The 19,931-nt window shown below is 43.6% G+C and overlaps 1 protein-coding gene across 1 annotated transcript in view; it reads right to left on the reverse strand.

Annotated features, from left to right (window-relative positions):
- sos1 (son of sevenless homolog 1) overlaps positions 1–19,931 on the reverse strand; it is a 249,486-nt gene that overhangs the window by 14,614 nt on the left and 214,941 nt on the right. Inside the window, exons 18-20 of the mRNA XM_084319043.1 lie at positions 18,903–19,075; positions 18,245–18,361; positions 17,049–17,322 (exon numbers count right to left, since the gene is read on the reverse strand). Coding sequence (XP_084175169.1) covers positions 17,049–17,322; positions 18,245–18,361; positions 18,903–19,075 — 564 coding nt within the window. The remainder of the gene's footprint in view (positions 1–17,048; positions 17,323–18,244; positions 18,362–18,902; positions 19,076–19,931) is intronic.

Raw genomic sequence — 19,931 nt, forward strand, 5'->3', positions numbered from 1 at the left:
CTGTACATGAGGTTGAGATCATGTGATGAGGCTAAAGTTACATGATGAGGTTGAGATCATGTGATGAGGCTGAAGTTACTGTACATGAGGTTGAGATCATGTGATGAGGCTGAAGTTACATGATGAGGTTGAGATCATGTGATGAGGCTGAAGTTACATTATGAGGTTGAGATCATGTGATGAGGCTGAAGTTACATGATGAGGTTGAGATCATGTGATGAGGCTGAAGTTACATTATGAGGTTGAGATCATGTGATGAGGCTGAAGTTACATGATGAGGTTGAGATCATGTGATGAGGCTGAAGTTACATGATGAGGTTGAGATCATGTGATGAGGCTGAAGTTACATGATGAGGTTGAGATCATGTGATGAGGCTGAAGTTACATGATGAGGTTGAGATCAGGTGATGAGGTTGAAGTTACATGATGAGGTTACAAATGAGGATGTGAGTGAATGTAATGTGGGTGGGAAGACTATATTAACACTTTCCGTGCCACACACGAGAATACTCGGGTTTATTAATAGGTGGTTGAAAGCCACTCACGAGATTTCTCGGATTTTTTTTTTTTTTTTTTTTTAGCGATCTGAAATCATATTGCATCACCCGAGCCTACCCGAGTATAGCCGAGCGGCGCCGGCGATCATTGTGGAAAAAAGCGCCCCCTGTCGTCTCCCAGATGACATAAGGGATTTTGGAATGGACTCAATGAAAATGGATGGGGAAAAAAATCCAGTACTCCACATTTTCCAGTCCACTGATGCAGCCGGGGTTATCAGAGTTCATTCTGGATCCTCTGAGCCCCGCGGATCATGGAGTTCTACTGTATCGCGTTGGATCCATACACTTATCGATTTTTTCGAACGGTGATCAGGAATTGGAATATACCAGTTGGATACCATCTGATGTCAGGTAAGGACTCTATGTTATCAGTGTTAGGATAATCAGACTAATTTTGATGAAGTTATAAGCTGTTTTGTGAAATGTCCTCTTTCGGTTTCACTGTAAAAGTCCGAGAGGAAATCAACGGGGCGATTATCCGTGCGCGGCCCGAATGTGCTTGCGTGCACGTATAATATTGATCATCTAGCGTTTATTTGAAAACTATTCATAAAAAGGCAGACGAATATCAACGTTGTGGAATATTCCAGTAAAAGACGATTTTCATAGAATGCTCCAGAATAGGCTGTTTTTTTATCTGAAAACGGGTGCTTTTCTAAATGCTCTGAAACGGAAATGACGCGATAAAAAAACAATCTGCCTTGACAGCACTGACTGGAAAATAGTCTTTGATAATGCGATGGGAAGATTAGACACATAGCCATAATTTAAAACATAGATTAGGCGATATTAACGTTAACATTGGCGCCGATGGTGGCATTCAGCGGGTAAAAAGGAAAACCCGGCGTGGCGCTCAAAGTGTTAAAGGGGGTGTTGAAGGAAAATGATTGTTTTTGTTTCCCTGTGACATTCAGATGGTTCTTCAGCTTGGGTAGTCAAATAACTGGTTCTCTGGTAACTCATGGTCTGGTTCTCTGGTAACTCATGGTCTGGTTCTCTGGTAACTCATGGTCTGGTTCTCTCTCTGATAACTCATGGTCTGGTTCTCTCTCTGGTAACTCATGGTCTGGTTCTCTCTCTGGTAACTCATGGTCTGGTTCTCTCTCTGGTAACTCATGGTCTGGTTCTCTCTCTGGTAACTCATGGTCTGGTTCTCTCTCGGATAACTCATGGTCTGGTTCTCTCTCTGGTAACTCATGGTCTGGTTCTCTCTCTGGTAACTCATGGTCTGGTTCTCTCTCTGGTAACTCATGGTCTGGTTCTCTCTCTGGTAACTCATGGTCTGGTTCTCTCTCTGGTAACTCATGGTCTGGTTCTCTCTCCGGTAACTCATGGTCTGGTTCTCTCTCGGATAACTCATGGTCTGGTTCTCTCTCTGGTAACTCATGGTCTGGTTCTCTCTCTGGTAACTCATGGTCTGGTTCTCTCTCTGGTAACTCATGGTCTGGTTCTCTCTCTGGTAACTCATGGTCTGGTTCTCTCTCGGATAACTCATGGTCTGGTTCTCTCTGATAACTCATGGTCTGGTTCTGTGGTAACTCATGGTCTGGTTCTCTCTCTGGTAACTCATGTCAAGTTCAAGTTTCAAGTTTCTTTAATAGTTGTCATACAGAAGTACAGAATACTTTTATACAAAATGCTTCTTACTGTTACGCTCCAGAGACTGTGCTAGACAAGATAAGTATCAAATAACATAGTATAGCATGTAAATTAGAAGTAGAAAATGAGGTCACAGTGTTCAGTATAGACATATGTACAATGTTCGATGCAGAATAGACGTAACTGAGTTACCATATAATATACAATACTATGCAGTGTACTAATATACAATACTATATAGTGCAAAGCAGAAATGGGATGAGGTACAATTTAGGTACAATTTACAGTAAGGTGTACGAGTTGTAGTGCAATCCTTTATCAATAAATATAAAGTGTGGGGAGTGGGTGCTACAGTGTGGGGGAAGCAAATAACCACACCCCCAGCTAGACAGAGCGACGGTCGCCCCTGGTGTGGAGGGGCAAGCGATTGTCTTTGAGCAACAGGCGATCGCATCGCCAGGCGACGTCGGTCGCCCGCCGTGTGCAGACCACTTAAGTGTCTTGCTCAAAGACACTGACAGAGGAGCCGGAATCAAATCTGGAACCTTCAGATTACCAGACGACGCTCTACTCCCTGAGCCACTGTCGACTAAAATGCTTTAATACGGTGTATACAAAGGAAGAAGAGTAATCAGCCTCAGATGTCAGCAGCGTTATTTTTTTCCGTAGCCGCATTTTGCGGAGACGCTCTCTGATTGGCCACTTCATGTGACATGTGCGCCCAATCGTGCGACGCCTGTTTCTATCACCGGTTAAGCTTAGGCACTCTTTCGAAGTTGGTTAAGGTTAGAGTTTGTCTTAGAGCAGGGCGATAGAACACCAGCCCTGATTCCAAACTCTAACCTTAACCAACTTCGAAAGAGTTAACCAGTGATAAACTAGGCGTTAGGTAGTTTGCAGGCTGTTAGACCCGGAAATGGGCAAAGACACAGCTCGTCACGCGATTGGGCGCACATGTCAGTGGCCAATCAGAGAGCGTCAGTCAGTGGCCAATCAGAGAGTGTCTCCGCAAAATGCGGCTACGGAAAAAAATAACGCATGTCAGCATGGTACGGTCAGATGTGGAGACTTTCTTCAGTTCATGTGGTGTTTAAGACACATTTTAAGATACATTGGCCGCTTCAGATAACTTCATTTCTGCCTCAAGGCAAGAATGACTTGGACCCAACATTTCCAAGATGGCAGCTCCATGTTTTTAGGCTGCGCGTTTATGAGATTTTAGTCTTTTAAATGTGTTTTTTATAGATTTGTATGGGTTTTATTGCTAAAGCTTGCTTGATATTGCCTTCATTTATATACTGGCCGGATTTAGTCTGGAAATCTGCTTGGATAACAAACAAACCTGCTAGGAGCAGCCAGTTAACACCAGGCCAGGCCAGGAGCAGCCAGCTACCACCAGGCCAGGCCCAGGCTCCAGCAGCAGCCAGTCACCACCAGGCCAGGCCCAGGAGCAGCCAGCTACCACCAGGCCCAGGATCCAGCAGCAGCCAGTCACCACCAGGCCAGGCCAGGCCCAGGAGCTGCCAGCTACCACCAGGCCCAGGCTCCAGCAGCAGCCAGTCACCACCAGGCCAGGCCCAGGAGCAGCCAGCTACCACCAGGCCAGGCCCAGGCTCCAGCAGCAGCCAGCCACCGCCAGGCCCAGGAGCAGCCAGCTACCACCAGGCCAGGCCCAGGCTCCAGCAGCAGCCAGTCACCACCAGGCCAGGCCCAGGAGCAGCCAGCTACCACCAGGCCAGGCCCAGGCTCCAGCAGCAGCCAGCCACCACCAGGCCAGGCCCAGGAGCAGCCAGCTACCACCAGGCCAGGCCCAGGCTCCAGCAGCAGCCAGTCACCACCAGGCCAGGCCCAGGAGCAGCCAGCTACCACCAGGCCAGGCCCAGGTTCCAGCAGCAGCCAGTCACCACCAGGCCAGGCCCAGGAGCAGCCAGCTACCACCAGGCCAAGCCCAGGTTCCAGCAGCAGTCAGTCACCACCAGGCCAGGCCCTGCAGCAGCGCAAGCCAACCGGGCTGCACCAGGCCAGCAGTACTGTAGCTTAGCTGCTACCAGCCATCACCACCAGGCCAGCCCCAGCCTACCAGCTACCAGCCACCAGGCCAGCCCCAGGCTACCAGTTACCACCACCAGGCCAGCTCCAGGCTATACACTCTACTTTTCCTTCATCTTTGTTGGTAATTTGTAAATAGTGTTTTGCCTGCTACAAGGGACCTCTTTGCATATTTGCTGCTATAAAAGTGTACTCTCACTACCAAAATGGCTGTACTAGGCCCTAAGCGTTTGATCACTGTGATTCTAGTCCTATTAGGTAGAATGTCATTTACTCCAGAAAACCACAGTAATCCAAGCCAACTGGAGGAAAAAACATGGCAAACTGAATAATCTGTGCTAAACTATCAGTTAAACTATCAGCCCATTGTAACCAGGAGAATGCTTACTCTGTTATACCTTGACAGTATACGTTCTAGATGCTTTCCTACAGGTCGAAAAGTTAAACTAAGCAAATACTCCATTGATCCAGTTCAGCAATGCCTGTTTGTGATCCTAGTTTTAAGTGGGGATATCCAAACAAACCCTGGTCCTTCAATTGATACTTGTGGGTCATGTTACAAGCACATCCAAACAAAACAAAGAGGTATATGCTGTAATGACTGCAATAACTGGTATCACCCAAAATGTATCGATATGTCTGTGAAAGAATACAACCACTTAGCTAAATCAGATCTTAAGTGGTTTTGCAATCTGTGTACACTACCCATGTTCAGTGATTAATTTTTTAAGGATAATCTGTTCACAGAGGACTGTTCAGCCTCCAATAGACCTACAAGTCCAGGCCAGGTCTCACCATCCTCAACAACCCAAAATGATCCTTTTGAACACTTTAACAAAAAGGGTTTGCATATCATTCATCTGAATGCACACAGCCTGATACCAAAACTACCTGAAGTGCAAATACTAGCAATGAAAACAAAGGCATCTGTGATTGCAATCCGTCCTAGTAGCTGGGGTTCGCAGGCGTCTGCCTGACCTCAGCAGCTGGAACAGGCTGTTATTGGGGTGGTGGGGGTCTTTCATTATTCTGCAGGCTCTGGATTTGCACCTCTTGTTGTATAGAACCTGCAGGGTAGGTAGCGCAATACCCGTGGTACGCTCGGCTGAGCGCACCACTCTCTGTAGGGCCTTCTTGTCCTGTGCCGTGCGGTTTCCATACCAGGCAGTGATGTTTCCGGTCAAGATGCTCTCTACAGCTCCTGAGTAGAAGGACTGGAGTATCTTCCCCGATACTCTGAACTTCCTTAACTGTCTCAGGTGGTAGAGGCGCTGCTTCGCTTTCTTTACTACTGTGTCTATGTGTGTTGACCATGTCAGATCCTCTGAGATTTGGACCCTCAGGTACTTGAAGCTGCTCACCCTGTCCACGGTAGACCCGTTAATCATCAGTGGTGTGTGTGTCTCCTGCTGTCCTCTCCTATAATCCACGATCAGCTCCTTGGTTTTACCAATGTTCAGGAGCAGGCTGTTGTCCTGGCACCAACGTTCCAGTACCTCAACCTCCTCCCGGTAGGCCTTCTCGTCGTTGTCCGAGATCAGCCCCACCACCACCGTGTCGTCTGCGAACTTCACTATGGAGTTGGAGCTGAACTTGGCCACACAATCGTGTGTGTAGAGTGAGTACAGCAGGGGGCTTAGAACACAGCCCTGGGGGGACCCGATGCTCAGGGTGATGGTGTTGGAGGTCTGACCCCCCACCCTGATTGCCTGGGGTCTTTCACTCAGAAAGTCCAGTACCCAGGCGCTCAGGGCGGAGCTCAGACCTAGCTCGATCAGCTTGTCCACCAGTCTGGTGGGGACTATGGTGTTGAACGCTGAGCTGTAGTCAATGAACAACAGTCTCACATAGCCCCCCTTCTGACGGTCAAGGTGGGAGAGAGTGCTGTGCAGTACCTGGGATACCGCGTCGTCAGTGGACCTGTTTGTCCTGTATGCAAATTGCATAGGGTCCATATCACTGGGGAGGGAGGCACAAATGTGGTCCTTGACCAGCCTCTCGAAACATTTCATGACCACAGAGGTGAGTGCCACCGGTCTGTAGTCATTTGGACATGTTGGGGAGGGTTTCTTCGGTACAGGGATGATGGTAGACATCTTGAAGCAGGCAGGGACCACGGACTCCGCCAGGGATTGATTAAATATGGCGGTGAACACCGGGGCAAGCTGGTTTGCACAGGACTTAAGTATGCGTCCTGTTATACCATCTGGGCCAGCAGCCTTCCTGGTGTTCACCTGCATAAATGCTCTTCTCACACTGTGTTCCGACAACGAGAGAGCGCCCCCGCCCCCCGCGGTTGCCCCCCCCCCCTCCACAACAGCCGGTGCGCCAGTGACGTCACTAGCCAGAGGGCTAGCGGCGACACTGTCTACACCGAACCGAGCGTAGAAGGAGTTGAGTTTGTCCGCGAGAGAGGCGGCGTCGCTCCCCATTGAGGGGGCGCTGACTTTGTAGTCAGTTATTGTCTTCAGTCCCCTCCACAAGCCTCTTGTGTCGTTTTTTTTTTTTTTTTTTAACATTTTTTCTTTATTTTCCCTTTTCAACATGAAACAAGACAATACAATACAATAACAATACTAATAAACAAGACATCACAGGACAATAACAGTAATAATAATAATAATAATAATAATAATAATAATAATAATAATAATAATAATAATAATAATAATAATAATAATAATAATAATAATAATAATAATAATAATAATAATAATAATAACGACAATGACAAGACTATCAGTTAAATCAGAATAATGAAAAAAAAAAAATAGTCATGTATAAATTAAATATATAAATTAATAAGAATATATATATATACATACATATACATACACACACACATATATATACATATATACATGCATATACCCACATGTATGTACCATAAGGCGAGATTACTTGAGCACCCGTCATCTCCAGTATCGACAACCAAGGTCCCTACCCCGTGAGGACCCCAAATCCGGCGCCCCAGCGAGCCAGAGCATCATGCCTCTTTAACACTCTGACTCACCAAGACCTCGAATCAGGGGCCCCCACCAGTCCGAGACCGCGTCTTGTTTGCTTTTCTCATATTTTTATATTCAGAGTTAATGATATTGTTTACACTGTTCATTTTTTCTCATACGTATTTTTAAATAAACAATAATAAATAATAACAACAATGACAACAACAACATCATTGTTATACAACAGACAGGCCTCTTACGCGTCTGTTGTACAACTTCTTCCACTAGGGAAACCCACCTCCAAAAAATACACAACCGGGGATAGACATCCCAAGACCCCCGGCCCCCACCCCTCCCCCAACCAAACAGCAAAACCACCAATCGACACGGCCAGCGACAGCATGCGGATATATTCACATACCGCCACTAGCCGTATCAATCAACAGCCCCTCTGCTCAATCGAGAAAACAGCGGAGACCAAAGGTCCCGGAACATCCACCCCCGGCCGCGCTCCTCCAAGGTCAATCTCTCCAATGGAAGAAGCTGGGATATCTGATCTTGAAACATCTCAAAAGTGGGCGAAGAGTAATTTTTCCAAAACAGGAGAATACATTTCTTGGCAAAGTATGTTATAACAATCAGCAGTCTATATTTTTTTGGATCCATCTGGATCTCTGGTAATTCATTAAGTAAATAGGCACATGGGGACAAGTCAAATTCCGTTTCTAATACAGATTTTGTAAATAAATGAATACAATTCCAGAATCGTTTTAGTTTATCACAGTGCCAAAACATGTGTAGAAATGTTCCTTCGTTAGTTTTACATCTAGGACAGTTTATTGAATTATCTCTAGACATTTTATGCATTTTTATTGGAGTTAAATACAATTTATGGATAAATTTAAAATTTGCTTCTTTGATTTTGTTACTTGTAAATGGAAAGTGTATTCTATCACAAATATTTAGCCATGTATTTTCTGCAAATTTCATGGTTAGGTCTGTCTCCCAGATCCTCAACAAAGGCAAAAAAGATGAGTGACATTCTTTGGAGAAGATGTCATAAAATTCACTAATTTTACCTTTAATTGTGGTCGATGACATTAGTATTTCTTCTATTTCATGTAATTCTAGTCTTAGTTTATTTTCTCTTCTCAGTATGTGTATAATGTTTCTCATTTGTAAATATTTAAAGAAATCAGTATTTGGGATGGCATATTCGGTTCTTAAATCCATAAATGATTTTAACTGCATATTTGTATGAAACAGGTCTTTGAATTGACTTATCCCCAACTGAGCCCATTTAAGTATATTAATTGATCTTAGATGTTTATCTAGATCAGGATTGTGATAGATAGGAGAGTATATGGAGGTACAATTGGTGATACCCAGTTGGAAATGGAAATTTGATAATTCATTACTCCAAGATGAAGAATTTAAAGTAAAAACGCGAACATGGATTACAAACTACATAAAGGAAAATAATGACCCCCTCATTGACCCTAACATTATCTGGGAGGCTGCAAAAGCCACTTTAAGAGGACTAATAATTTCATATGGTTCATTTAAAAAGCGAGTAAAAAGAGCACAAGCACAAGAACTTGAGAGAGAAGTAATAAGATGTGAAGCACTTCATAAGACAGCGTCTACAGAGGACAATTGGAGACAACTAATTGTGGCCAGGGCCAAACTAAACCTTAATATTTCAAACGAAATTACAAAAATGAATTACGTTAGACAAAAGCATTACGAATTTGGCAATAAACCAAGTAAATTACTGGCCCATCAATTAAAGAAAGAACAAACTGAAAGAACTATTAAAGCAATTAATCTCAATGATAATATAACATATCAACCTAAAGAGATTAATCAAGCTTTCTTTGAATTCTACAATATACTTTACAAATCTCAAAGTTCTCATTCACAAGAACAACTGGACCAGTACTTACAAAATAAGAAATTGTCAAAATTGTCTGAATTAGACCAGCAATACCTTAACTCATCATTTACAAAAGAAGAGGTTCTGGCCACAATTAAGGTAATGCCCATAAATAAAAGCCCAGGACCAGATGGTTTTTCTGCTGAATTTTATAAAGAATTTTGGACTGAACTTCATCCCATTTTTATGGCAATGATGTATAATTTCTGTCACAATAGAATACTCCCTCAATCAATGAACTTAGCACATATCACAGTATTGCACAAAAGTGGCAAAGATCCTTTAAATTGTTCATCATATAGACCTATTAGTCTTTTAGATCACGATTACAAGATTATAACCAAATTATTAGCAAAAAGACTAGAAGATATTTTGCCTAAATTGATTAATCCAGACCAATCAGGTTTCATAAAAGGGAGATATTCTGCTGACAATATAAGGAGACTTTTAAATGTAATAAACCATTTGGACACCAGTCGGAGCCCTTCTCTGCTCCTATCACTGGACGCAGAGAAGGCCTTCGATAGGGTTGAATGGAACTTTCTTTTTTCTATACTTGACAAGCTTAATATGGGACCAAACTTTATCGCTTGGATTAAAGCAATCTATAAAAATCCTAAAGCAGCTGTCATTACCAATGGAGCTTCCTCTGATTTGTTTACACTAACGAGAGGGACAAGACAAGGATGCCCACTGTCGAGTTCACTCTTCGCGATGGTGATTGAATTGCTGGCGTCATGTGTACGAGACAATATTCACATTAAAGGACTGAAAATGAATAAGGAGGAACATAAAATATCCTTATACGCAGATGACATTATTTTATACATAAAAGACCCAGAACAGTCCTTATCACACTTATATAACGAAATAGAACAATTTGGAAAATACTCTGGATATAAGTTAAACTTTAATAAATCAAATGCTTGTCTCCTGCATATGACCCCAACTGAAACGATGTATAAAACATATCCTTTTAATTGGTCTCCAGAAGGGTTTAAATATTTGGGAATAAACATTACACCGCAACTAGAGAACTTGTACAGGGAAAACTATTGTCCTCTTATAGAAAAGATAAAAACTGATTTGTGTAAATGGTCCACGCTCCCATTATCTCTGCTGGGAAGAATAAATGTAATAAGAATGAACGTCCTTCCAAGACTAAATTTCCTTTTTCAAATGTTACCATGTTACTTATCTACAGAATTTTTCAAATCTATGAATAGACCCATCTCAAAATTTATTTGGTGCAACAAAATGCCTAGGATAAAGTTATTGACACTTATGAAACCAGAATCCATGGGAGGTCTCGGTCTCCCCAACCTCCAACATTATTTTTGGTCAGCCCAATTAAGAAATGTACTGTCATGGTCGTTGGGAAGACGGGACTCACAGTGGTTTCAGTTAGAAGCTAAATTTGTTGACCCGTTACCATTGGACTCTCTCATATTTATAAAACAATTTAAAAAGATAAGAAACATAGGTAATTGCTTCACTGTCTTTAACACACTATGTGCTTGGAAGGACTGCTAAAAAAAACTGGGTATCACCAATTGTACCTCTTGTGTCGTTTTGTGCCATTTGTGTCTCCAGTTTCTCAGCATATGTCCTCTTAGCAAGTTTAACAGCCTTGCGCAGAGTGTAGACTGAAGCCTTGTACTCTTCCATATTTCCTGACTCTCTGCCCAGGTTATAAGCCGTGGTGCGAGAGTTCAGGGCTGCTCTAATAGTGCTGTCCACCCAAGGTTTCTGGTTTGGGAAAACCCGCGCCTTTTTTTTGAGGACAATACCGTCAGCTACTGTTGTTATGTAACTCACAACGGTATCAGCGTACTCGCTGACGTCAAACATGTCCCAGTCCGTGTCTGTGAACGCATCCCGGAGCGTGGCCTCTGATTCGTCAGACCACTTTTTTGTCTCACGTGACACGACGGCGTCACGCGATCTTTGTTTGTATGCAGGGATTAAAAAAATGGAGTTGTGATCGCTCGCGCTTGCAGCACCCATCAGTGGCGGAGCCGCTACAGCCTTGTAGCCGGCTCTGAACGGGGTGTAACAGTGGTCGAGTGTGTTTCCCCCTCTTGTGGAGCAGGCGATGTGCTGAAAAAAGGACGGCATCACTTTTTTCAGATTCGCCTGGTTGAAGTCACCAGCCACTATCATCGCGGCTTCCGGATGCTTGATCTGTTGTTTGTTGAGGTGGTCGTGTAATTCCACCAGCGCTTTGCCAGTATTTGCCTGTGGGTGGATATATACGACGGACATGAAGGAGGAAGGAAGGAGGTGGGGTCTGCCTCTACATACGTGCCGATCTTGCATTCAACCCCAGGCATGATTTACATAGAGATGACTTAGAAACAGTCTGGATTGATATACTGTTACCAAAATCACAACCTATTCTGGTCGGTTGTTGCTATCGACCCCCGAAATGGTCAAATTTGTTTCATCTTCTCGAGAAGTCCTGTGCAAATGCAGACCGTTTTCTAGATCAAGAGGTTATTGTCACTGGTGATTTTAACTGTAATGTCCATCCAACTAGTCATTTAAACAATGGTCTACTTGCAGATTTTATGAATTTTCGCTCAGTTTTTGATTTTACACAATTGATTTATGATTTTACCAGAATTACTAAGACTAGCAGATCTATCATTGACCTGATCTTGTCATCTGACAAAGAAAAAATATGTCAATCTGGGGTGCTACCTTTAGGAATCAGTGACCATTTTGTCACATACTGCACAAGAAAGATCTGTCACAGCCAGATAGGCAAACACAGCACGGTTAGGATCAGGTCAATGAAAAAGTACAACCTGGAAAATGTCCAACAACTATTGCAGTCTGAAGACTGGTCAGGTTACAGAGTGCGACAAAGCTCAGGAAGCTTGGATCATTTTTAAAGAAATATTTCGATCGGTTTTAGACAAAGTATGCCCCATCAGGCTTGTCAGAGTCAAACAACGTTCCAAACCCTGGATGGATTCAGACATCTTAGAACAAATTCGGTTAAGAGACAAAATTCTGGCAACATTTAGAAAATGCGGCAATAGCGCTCTATTCAATGAGTATCGACACATGCGAAATAGAGTAACCAGGCTGCCTGGTAAAAAAGGCCAAAACAGAATACTACAAAACAAAATTCCCAAGAAGTGAAAAACTCCCCCAAAGAACTTTGGCAAACTCTAAAAAATCTGGGGGCTCCCATTAGAAACAATTGTTCAGCTTCTTCAAAGATTGGGTTGGATATTGATAATGAAATTTGCTTTGACAGTGCAAGGGTGGCCCAAAAATTCAATGATTTTTTCACTACAGTGGCATCAACACTTGTGAAGAAGTTACCCGAACCCACTGGACAGTTTGGTAGTAGTCGTATTTAATTATTATTCAGATAAGGTTGCACAGGATTCCTTCAAATTACAACCAGTGGACATGGCTCTGGTAGAAAAAACGATCAATACCCTAGGCAAGGACAAAGCTACTGGAATAGACGGCTTACCAGTGAGGTTTATCAAAGACGGAGCAAACCAGATTAGTGAACATCTAACATATATCATCAACCTATCACTGAAACAGGGTATCGTACCAGACGACTTAAAATGTGCCAGAGTGGTTCCACTGCACAAAAAAGAAGATAGGACAAATGAGGGAAACTATCGTCCAGTTTCTATTCTCAGCGTCATCTTCAAAGTTCTTGAGAAAGTCATATTTAATCAAATATCAGATTTTCTTAAAGGGGCTATGTACTGCTATTCCTAGCACTATTTGGGCAACTTTACACAATTCCTGTTAGTCTATTGAAGACATTTGTAAGGTTTTTTTTCAAAAAAATGCATTGTTTTATATTTCTAATCAAGTACTCAAAACCATAATTTTTCAGCCTCAATAAATCAGGCTGTTATGGCCTGGCTCCGCCCATAAGCACTTTGAGTGACAGTCAGTCCACACTGGTAGAGGGAGGGAGGGAGGGGGGGGGGAAGAGAGAGAGAGAGAGAGAGAGAGAAAAAAAAGGCCGTTAATGACAAGGCCCCCTCTCTCCCTCCCTCCCTCTCTCTTCCTTTCTCTCCCTCTCGGCTCTCTGTGACGCGCGGCCGGCAGGTACCCCCCCCCCCCCCCCCAAGTGCCCCCTCTCTCTCCATCTCTCTCCCTCTCTCTTCCTTTCTCTCCCTCTCGGTGATGAGTCCGCGCGCGGCAGAGAGAGAGAGAGAGAGAGGGAGGGGGTGGGAGCGAGAGAGAAAGAGAGAGAGAGAGAGAAAAAAAAAAAGGCTGTTAGTGACAAGGCCCCCTCTCTCCATCCCTCCCTCTCTCTTCCTTTCTCTCCCTCTCGGCTCTCGGTGACGCGCGGCCGGCAGGTACCCCCCCCAAGTGCCCCCTCTCTCTCCCTCTCTCTTCCTTTCTCTCCCTCCAGAGCGCACGGGCCCCACTCCGCCTCGCAGCTGAGGAAGTGGCTTCCTCCACTCGCTGTCTAGTCTAGGTAGAATGGGGGCGGGCATTAGCTCCAACCACAGAGCCAATCGCATCACCCAGCGGCCGTATGACGTATATCGGCCGTTCAAATCAAAATGGCCTGATTTACTGGAGGAGGAAAGGGGCTGAGCTGAAACAGAGCAATCCGCCAATATGGTATTTAGACACTAAAACACATTGATACAAACTCCTATTACTATAATACAATGCTAGAGACTGAAAAATGACATTTATAGTACATAGCCCCTTTAAAACAGACAGATCTCCTTTATCAATTCCAGTCTGGCTTTCGCCCTGGGTATTCTACGGATGCTTGCCTGATTGATCTCACTGACCATATTCGAACCCAGATGGACTGTGGCAAACGAACTGGCATGGTTCTGATTGACCTGCAGAAAGCGTTTGATACTGTTGACCATCAGATCCTGCTTGAGAAGCTCAAAGCCTGTGGGATGGACGATGGGTCGGTGAGATGGTTCAGGTCGTACTTGACTGGGAGGACCCAGGTTGTGAACATAAATGGTGTCGCATCTTCATATAATGAAATAACATGTGGGGTGCCGCAAGGCAGCATCCTTGCTCCATTGCTCTTCTCACTATATGTTAATGACAAGGTGTCAGCAGTATCCTGCAGACTCCTACTGTATGCTGACGACGACACAGCAGAAATTCAAGCCGGTCTCAGTAGGGAGCTGGAAAGCCTTCACAAATGGTTAGTTGACAACAGATTATCGATTCACCTTGGAAAAACTGAGTCAATTCTATTCAGCTCAAAACATAAATTAAAGGAATGTTCCCGACTTGAGATCAGCTGTAATGGCTTCAGTGTCGAGTCTAGAGACTGTGTTAAATACCTAGGTGCAGACCTCGACCAAACACTCTCAGGGAAAACAATGTCCCTGAAGGTGATCAAAAAAGTTAACACAAGGGTGAAATTTTTGCACAGAAAAAAGAGGTTCTTATCACTGGAAACTATGAAATTGCTTGCCAACTGCATGATCCTCAGCCAATATGATTATGCATGTACGTACTGGTATAGTGGTGTTACAGTGGAAAGTGTAAACAGGCTACAAACCAGCCAAAATAAGACCATACGATTGGTCCTAAATCTGCCACCTCGAACTCATATTGAGCCATGTCACTTCAATGAGGTGGGATGGCTCCCTGTGGAGCAGAGGGTCTCCTTTCTGAAACTGGGACATATGTATAAAATGTTAAATGGATCTGCCCCCAGATATTTATGCTCTCGCATTGTCCTGCGTGGCCAGGTCCATGGACGACAGTTACGGTCTGGACAACTCTCAGTTTATGAGCCTAGAAAGGGTTCCTATTCACAGAATGGCTTTCTGTCTACAGCCTGCCGGCTGTGGAACTCTCTGCCCAGGGCCATCCAAAACTCCCCCACTATTGCTATCTTCAAGAGGGGTGTGAAGCGACATCTGCAACAATAGGTTGCAGTGGGTGCTTGGCCACCACTCTTGAAGAATAGGAACATGACATGCTGTAATGTTGTCTATTTTATCTACTTGTTGTATCTATCTTATCTTCTTAACTCTTTCTTTGTGATTTATTGTATTCTTCTTGAGACCATGTTGGAAACAAGTCGACAGACTTTCACATGTTATCCTTGTACCCCTTGTTTTTATACTTTTGTATAAATTGTATGTACTAAATAAAAATAAAATCAATAAAATCAACAAAACTAGTCTGGTGGTTTACAACTGCACCCAGACTGAAATACCATCTGAATATGACAAGGAAAGAAAACAAACAAACAAACAGCCCTTTAGGGAGGTGAAGATGTTACGGACAGAAGAAAACAAAGGAAACACAAGACTCTAATAAGGGTCATACTAACGGCCGTGAGGCAGGGAGACCAGGGCAAAGACGCTGTCGCAGTCTGCGGAGCGAGGGAGGAAGACACCGGGGGGGGGGGGGGGGGTGACGGACAGAGAGAGGGAGAGAGAGGATAAGCAGAGAAAGGCTCTGAGTTGAGGACTGGTAAGGCTCAGGGACATTCTTTTTCCCTTTCTGTGGATCCTTCAAAGGTGCAAGGGGTGCAGCAACAAATAGTATATGCAAATATTATTCTAAATGTTAAAAGCTACCTGCTTGGCCTAGGAGTAAAAGCAGTGTCATTATTGTGCCCTCTGAGGTAATCTGCTACTACGTGTGTAAAAACAACAATTTGTAAATATTATTTGACCCCTTTGTGATTAATAAAGGCTCATTAAACAGACATTCCCTATTCAGTTAAATGGTCCAAAAGATGCTACTGTGGAAAGGGGTTGATCTGATTGTACTATGGAGTCTAAGGCTTGTCTGGGACTTCAAAGCAGCAGTCGACCGATATGGGTTTTTCAATGGCCGATACCGATATTTAGAGAGCGGTGCAGCCGATAACATGATTTTTTTTGCATCTGATAAAATACAACAATTTCATAATAACAAATGAGAATTCTCAACTTAAGTTCAGTAATGTTACCTATACGCTAGCTAGCTTAAGTTCAGTAATGTTACCTATTAGCTAGCTAGCTTAGCGGGTTGATGACAGCTGGGTCTTCACTTGCTAACATTAGCCTAAATAAACATATAGTTTGCTAGAATTTAGCCTGACAACATATTGCTAACCTTTGGTATTTTGGTATATTGTATTTTTCAATATCTGTGAACTTTGGAGCCCTATATAGCCCCTTTCCAGGTAAACATGAAGCGACTGGTATCAATGGATTCCTTGCGATACCCTAATTTTCACTCTAGCATTCAAATTTTAATTGGATATCATCCGATACATCAGTCGACCACTAACTCGAAGATGGTCCCTTGAGTGACTAAGCCCAAGCAAGCAGGTGTTAAGGGACTCATCTGTTACTATGCAGGCGAAACTGATACTTTCAAATTTTTTCCTCAGTGACATAATGCGCCCCGGGCCGATGTAACTATTGGTTGAGGGGCGCAATATAAATAATTGTATCATATCATATCATATCATAAGGCTTGATGTTCGATTCACATCCATTTGTGCTCCACTGTTTATCACGTCTCATGCGTTGTGGCTGTGTGTTACTGGACAATGCAAGTTACAGGAAGATTAGGAATGGGTTAGTAAATGTTAGTCTGACAGTTGTCCCTGGAGCACAAGAGAAAGAAGAGAAAAAAGGTTATATAAATAAATGTATACCGCAAGCAATAAATAGCATGTTTTTTGCCCAAAACCGCATGGGATTAGAATAAAGTGGGCATGTCTATAATGGGGAGACGTGTGGGTACCCATAGAACCCATCGTCATTCAGATATCTTGAGGTCAGAGGTCATGGGACCCAGCCATGCCAGTTCTTCCCTTTGGAGCATTAGCTTCATAGCTTGCCTTCCTGACAAGCTAGCTTTAAAACCAAGCCCACTACAGCCTCCGTAAGGCAGTAGTGTCGCCCGGAGGCGCGGGCCTTACTGAAATGAAAGGGGCTGCTGGGGCGCGAGTCTCTCGGGAGGACTTACTGGAATGAAAGGGGCTGCTGGGGCCCTGGGGCGAGTCGAAGACACTGCCGATGTCCGTGGAGCTTGAGGCGGCTGAGGCGGGCGGGGGGGTGAGCGGGGTGCGCGGGGAGTTGGGCGCCGAGGTGGCTCCGCCCTCCGTCTCGCTGTCGGGGATGCGGCTGTAGCTGATCTTGCGCGGCTCGTTCTGCAGCGGCGTCGGGTGGCGCATGGTGCCGGGCCGCACCGAAGACGGGCGCACCCCTGGCGACTTCAGAGGGTAGCTGTACTTCTTGACCTGCACCCCCCAAGAGAGAGAGGAATGTTTTTTTTTATAGGATAACCGTTTTCAGCCATCATACCGATCGATTTCAATAAAAAAAACTGTCTATGGAACACACTCGGTTCTGGCGAACAAATGTCACAATTGATAAGACGGACATTCTTTTATTCACCATGGTGGTCATAGCTCCTGTAGTGATTATAGCAGTCGTTTTGTGCCCAAATGATTTGATCAATTTGGATGAAATGACGCAGCCCCAGTCCTGCTGTGCTCAGCAGTCAATCAAGCAGCGAGGCAGAGCAGAAATGGAGAATGCAGCGGGAGCAAGGTGCCTGAATATGAATGAATTAATATCCATTTTGAATTTAATCACATTATTAAAGTTTAATCAGTTAACATTTTGCCATTTTGTTTGATCAATAGTTCAATATTCCAAAAAAATAAATCGAGGACCCCCTCGAAAACGAGGTAGCATATCTTATCCTTCTAATAAATTTCATATATATATATATATATATATATATATAATATATATACACACACACAAACAATACATAGCTTGGTTTGGCTCCGAAAAATAAAAATTTGAGGGGGAAAAAACAAGATACCTAGGAAAGAGTAGTTTCAAATGTTTGATTCTGTATTGAGATGGTAACACCCAGAGTATTGGCTGATACTTCTGAATGTAGGACCCATAATGAGAACAGGCGGTGAAAAGGTAAGACCCAGAATCAGAACAGGTGGTGAAAAGGTAGGACCCAGAATCAGAACAGGCGGTGAAAAGGTAGGACCCAGAATCAGAACAGGCAGTGAAAAGGTAGGACCCAGAATCAGAACAGGCAGTGAAAAGGTAGGACCCAGAATCAGAACAGGCAGTGAAAAGGTAGCTACGTGTTGCCCCAAGCGAGAAGAGGGAACAGAAAAATTACAAACTTACAAATCGAGGTAACGAACGAACATTACGGGGCTCGATCTCCAAAGACTTGTTGAACAGGTAGTCTGCAAACTCCTTCTCAGCCTTGTCTTCCATTGGATTCAGGGCCTCAAAGAACTTCTGTTAGCGAAGAGAGAAATCAACGTTTATTAGGCTACTATTAAGAGACTTGAGGTCAAATATTGAGTATTCTTGTTCTTTTATTAAAGCTAAAGGTGTGGGTAAGTAAGTGAATGCATTTGTGGCTTGCTCTATGGTTGTGTCACATTGACACCAGAACTTTCTACACTGTTGTAAAGAGGAGTGCCAGCTTTTGAAAAATACTTTTTTCTCTACTGTATATAAGTATAAGTTGTCATTTCTCTACTGCTAATGGGGCTACGTCCCATTGAATAGCAAGCACCACCAAAGCCTGTTTTTAAGATAAATCCACATTTTTGACACAGGTTAATACACTGGAAAAAGGTAAATGTAAAATATTACCAACTATATTTCTATTCAGAATTATATCAATACAAATGACAGATTAAGCAAGCCCAAACATTGTTGAGTAAAATATGACAAAATGACAAAACAAAACATTAAATGAGCTACTGGGTTTTCCTACAGAATATTTAAGAAATTCCAGGTGTATATGTATGCAGATGACGCTGCTCTTTACCCTCATGTCGTTCTCAACCCGTAAGCAGTAGGGCTGGTTCTGGTACTGCTGGATCTCCCCGGTGATCTCTGCTACTTTCCGTCGCTTGCTGAAGTTGATCAGGTCCTTTCCGTGTCTCTTTAAGAAGTCTGGGTTTCCCTCCTCCGTTTTCAGGATATTCGTCAAGTAGATTCCTGAGGAACAATAAGACAATGAGGGGCGAATTCACAAACAATGGATTGCAGGGTGCTAATAGCACCCTTAACTCATTCCGGGCCAACAGCGCCCTCTGCTGATGGCCCTTCCGTGCCAACGCTATAACCAATGGAGAATAGGACTTATTTGCAAGTACTTAAACATATCAAATATAATAGCAATAGATCTAAATAACAGTGATCGTCAATGAGTTGCTTCCAGTCAACATGACAAAACAGATAATTTTTTCATACATACATTTCCATTTTATACCGTGATGAATATCAATATTTCTAGAGCGTTCTGTCTCATCTCAATAAACTCCAGCAAATCGAGCTTAAATGTATTTCCTTAGAAATCGTGCCATTTGTCACTTGATTTATGAATCGTTTTCAAATAAACGCTAGATTATCGATATTATATGTGTCCTTATGCACGAAGAGAAGCAGGGTCTGAAAAATCGCTTCTCCGTACTTTGGTCGGAGTGAACCTCACACACACACACGCTCCGATGGCGGTGATAGGAACATCTGATTACCCCAAGATTCGTAACATAAAGGCCTTACCTCACATCTGATGTCATGCAAAAAGATTAATCCAATTCCTGATCGCCATTCCAAATATTGATCGCGTTTATTGATCCAACGTTATATCCAAAAACACATAATCCACAATGCTCCCAGTCTATTGAGTCAATGCAATAGTATCCAGCTGCATGCCCGAGAAGTAAAACCTGGACCGGACTTATTTTTTTGATGCACAGTCCCAACCAATCCAATCCAATGATGTGCAATACCATCCGGGAGACGATAGGCGGCGGTATTTGCCCTTTGCGAGCTCAGACCCATTCCCAAT

Source organism: Notolepis coatsorum (genome assembly GCF_963971535.1).
Source record: "Notolepis coatsorum genome assembly, chromosome: 7".
NCBI lineage: Eukaryota > Metazoa > Chordata > Actinopteri > Aulopiformes > Paralepididae > Notolepis > Notolepis coatsorum.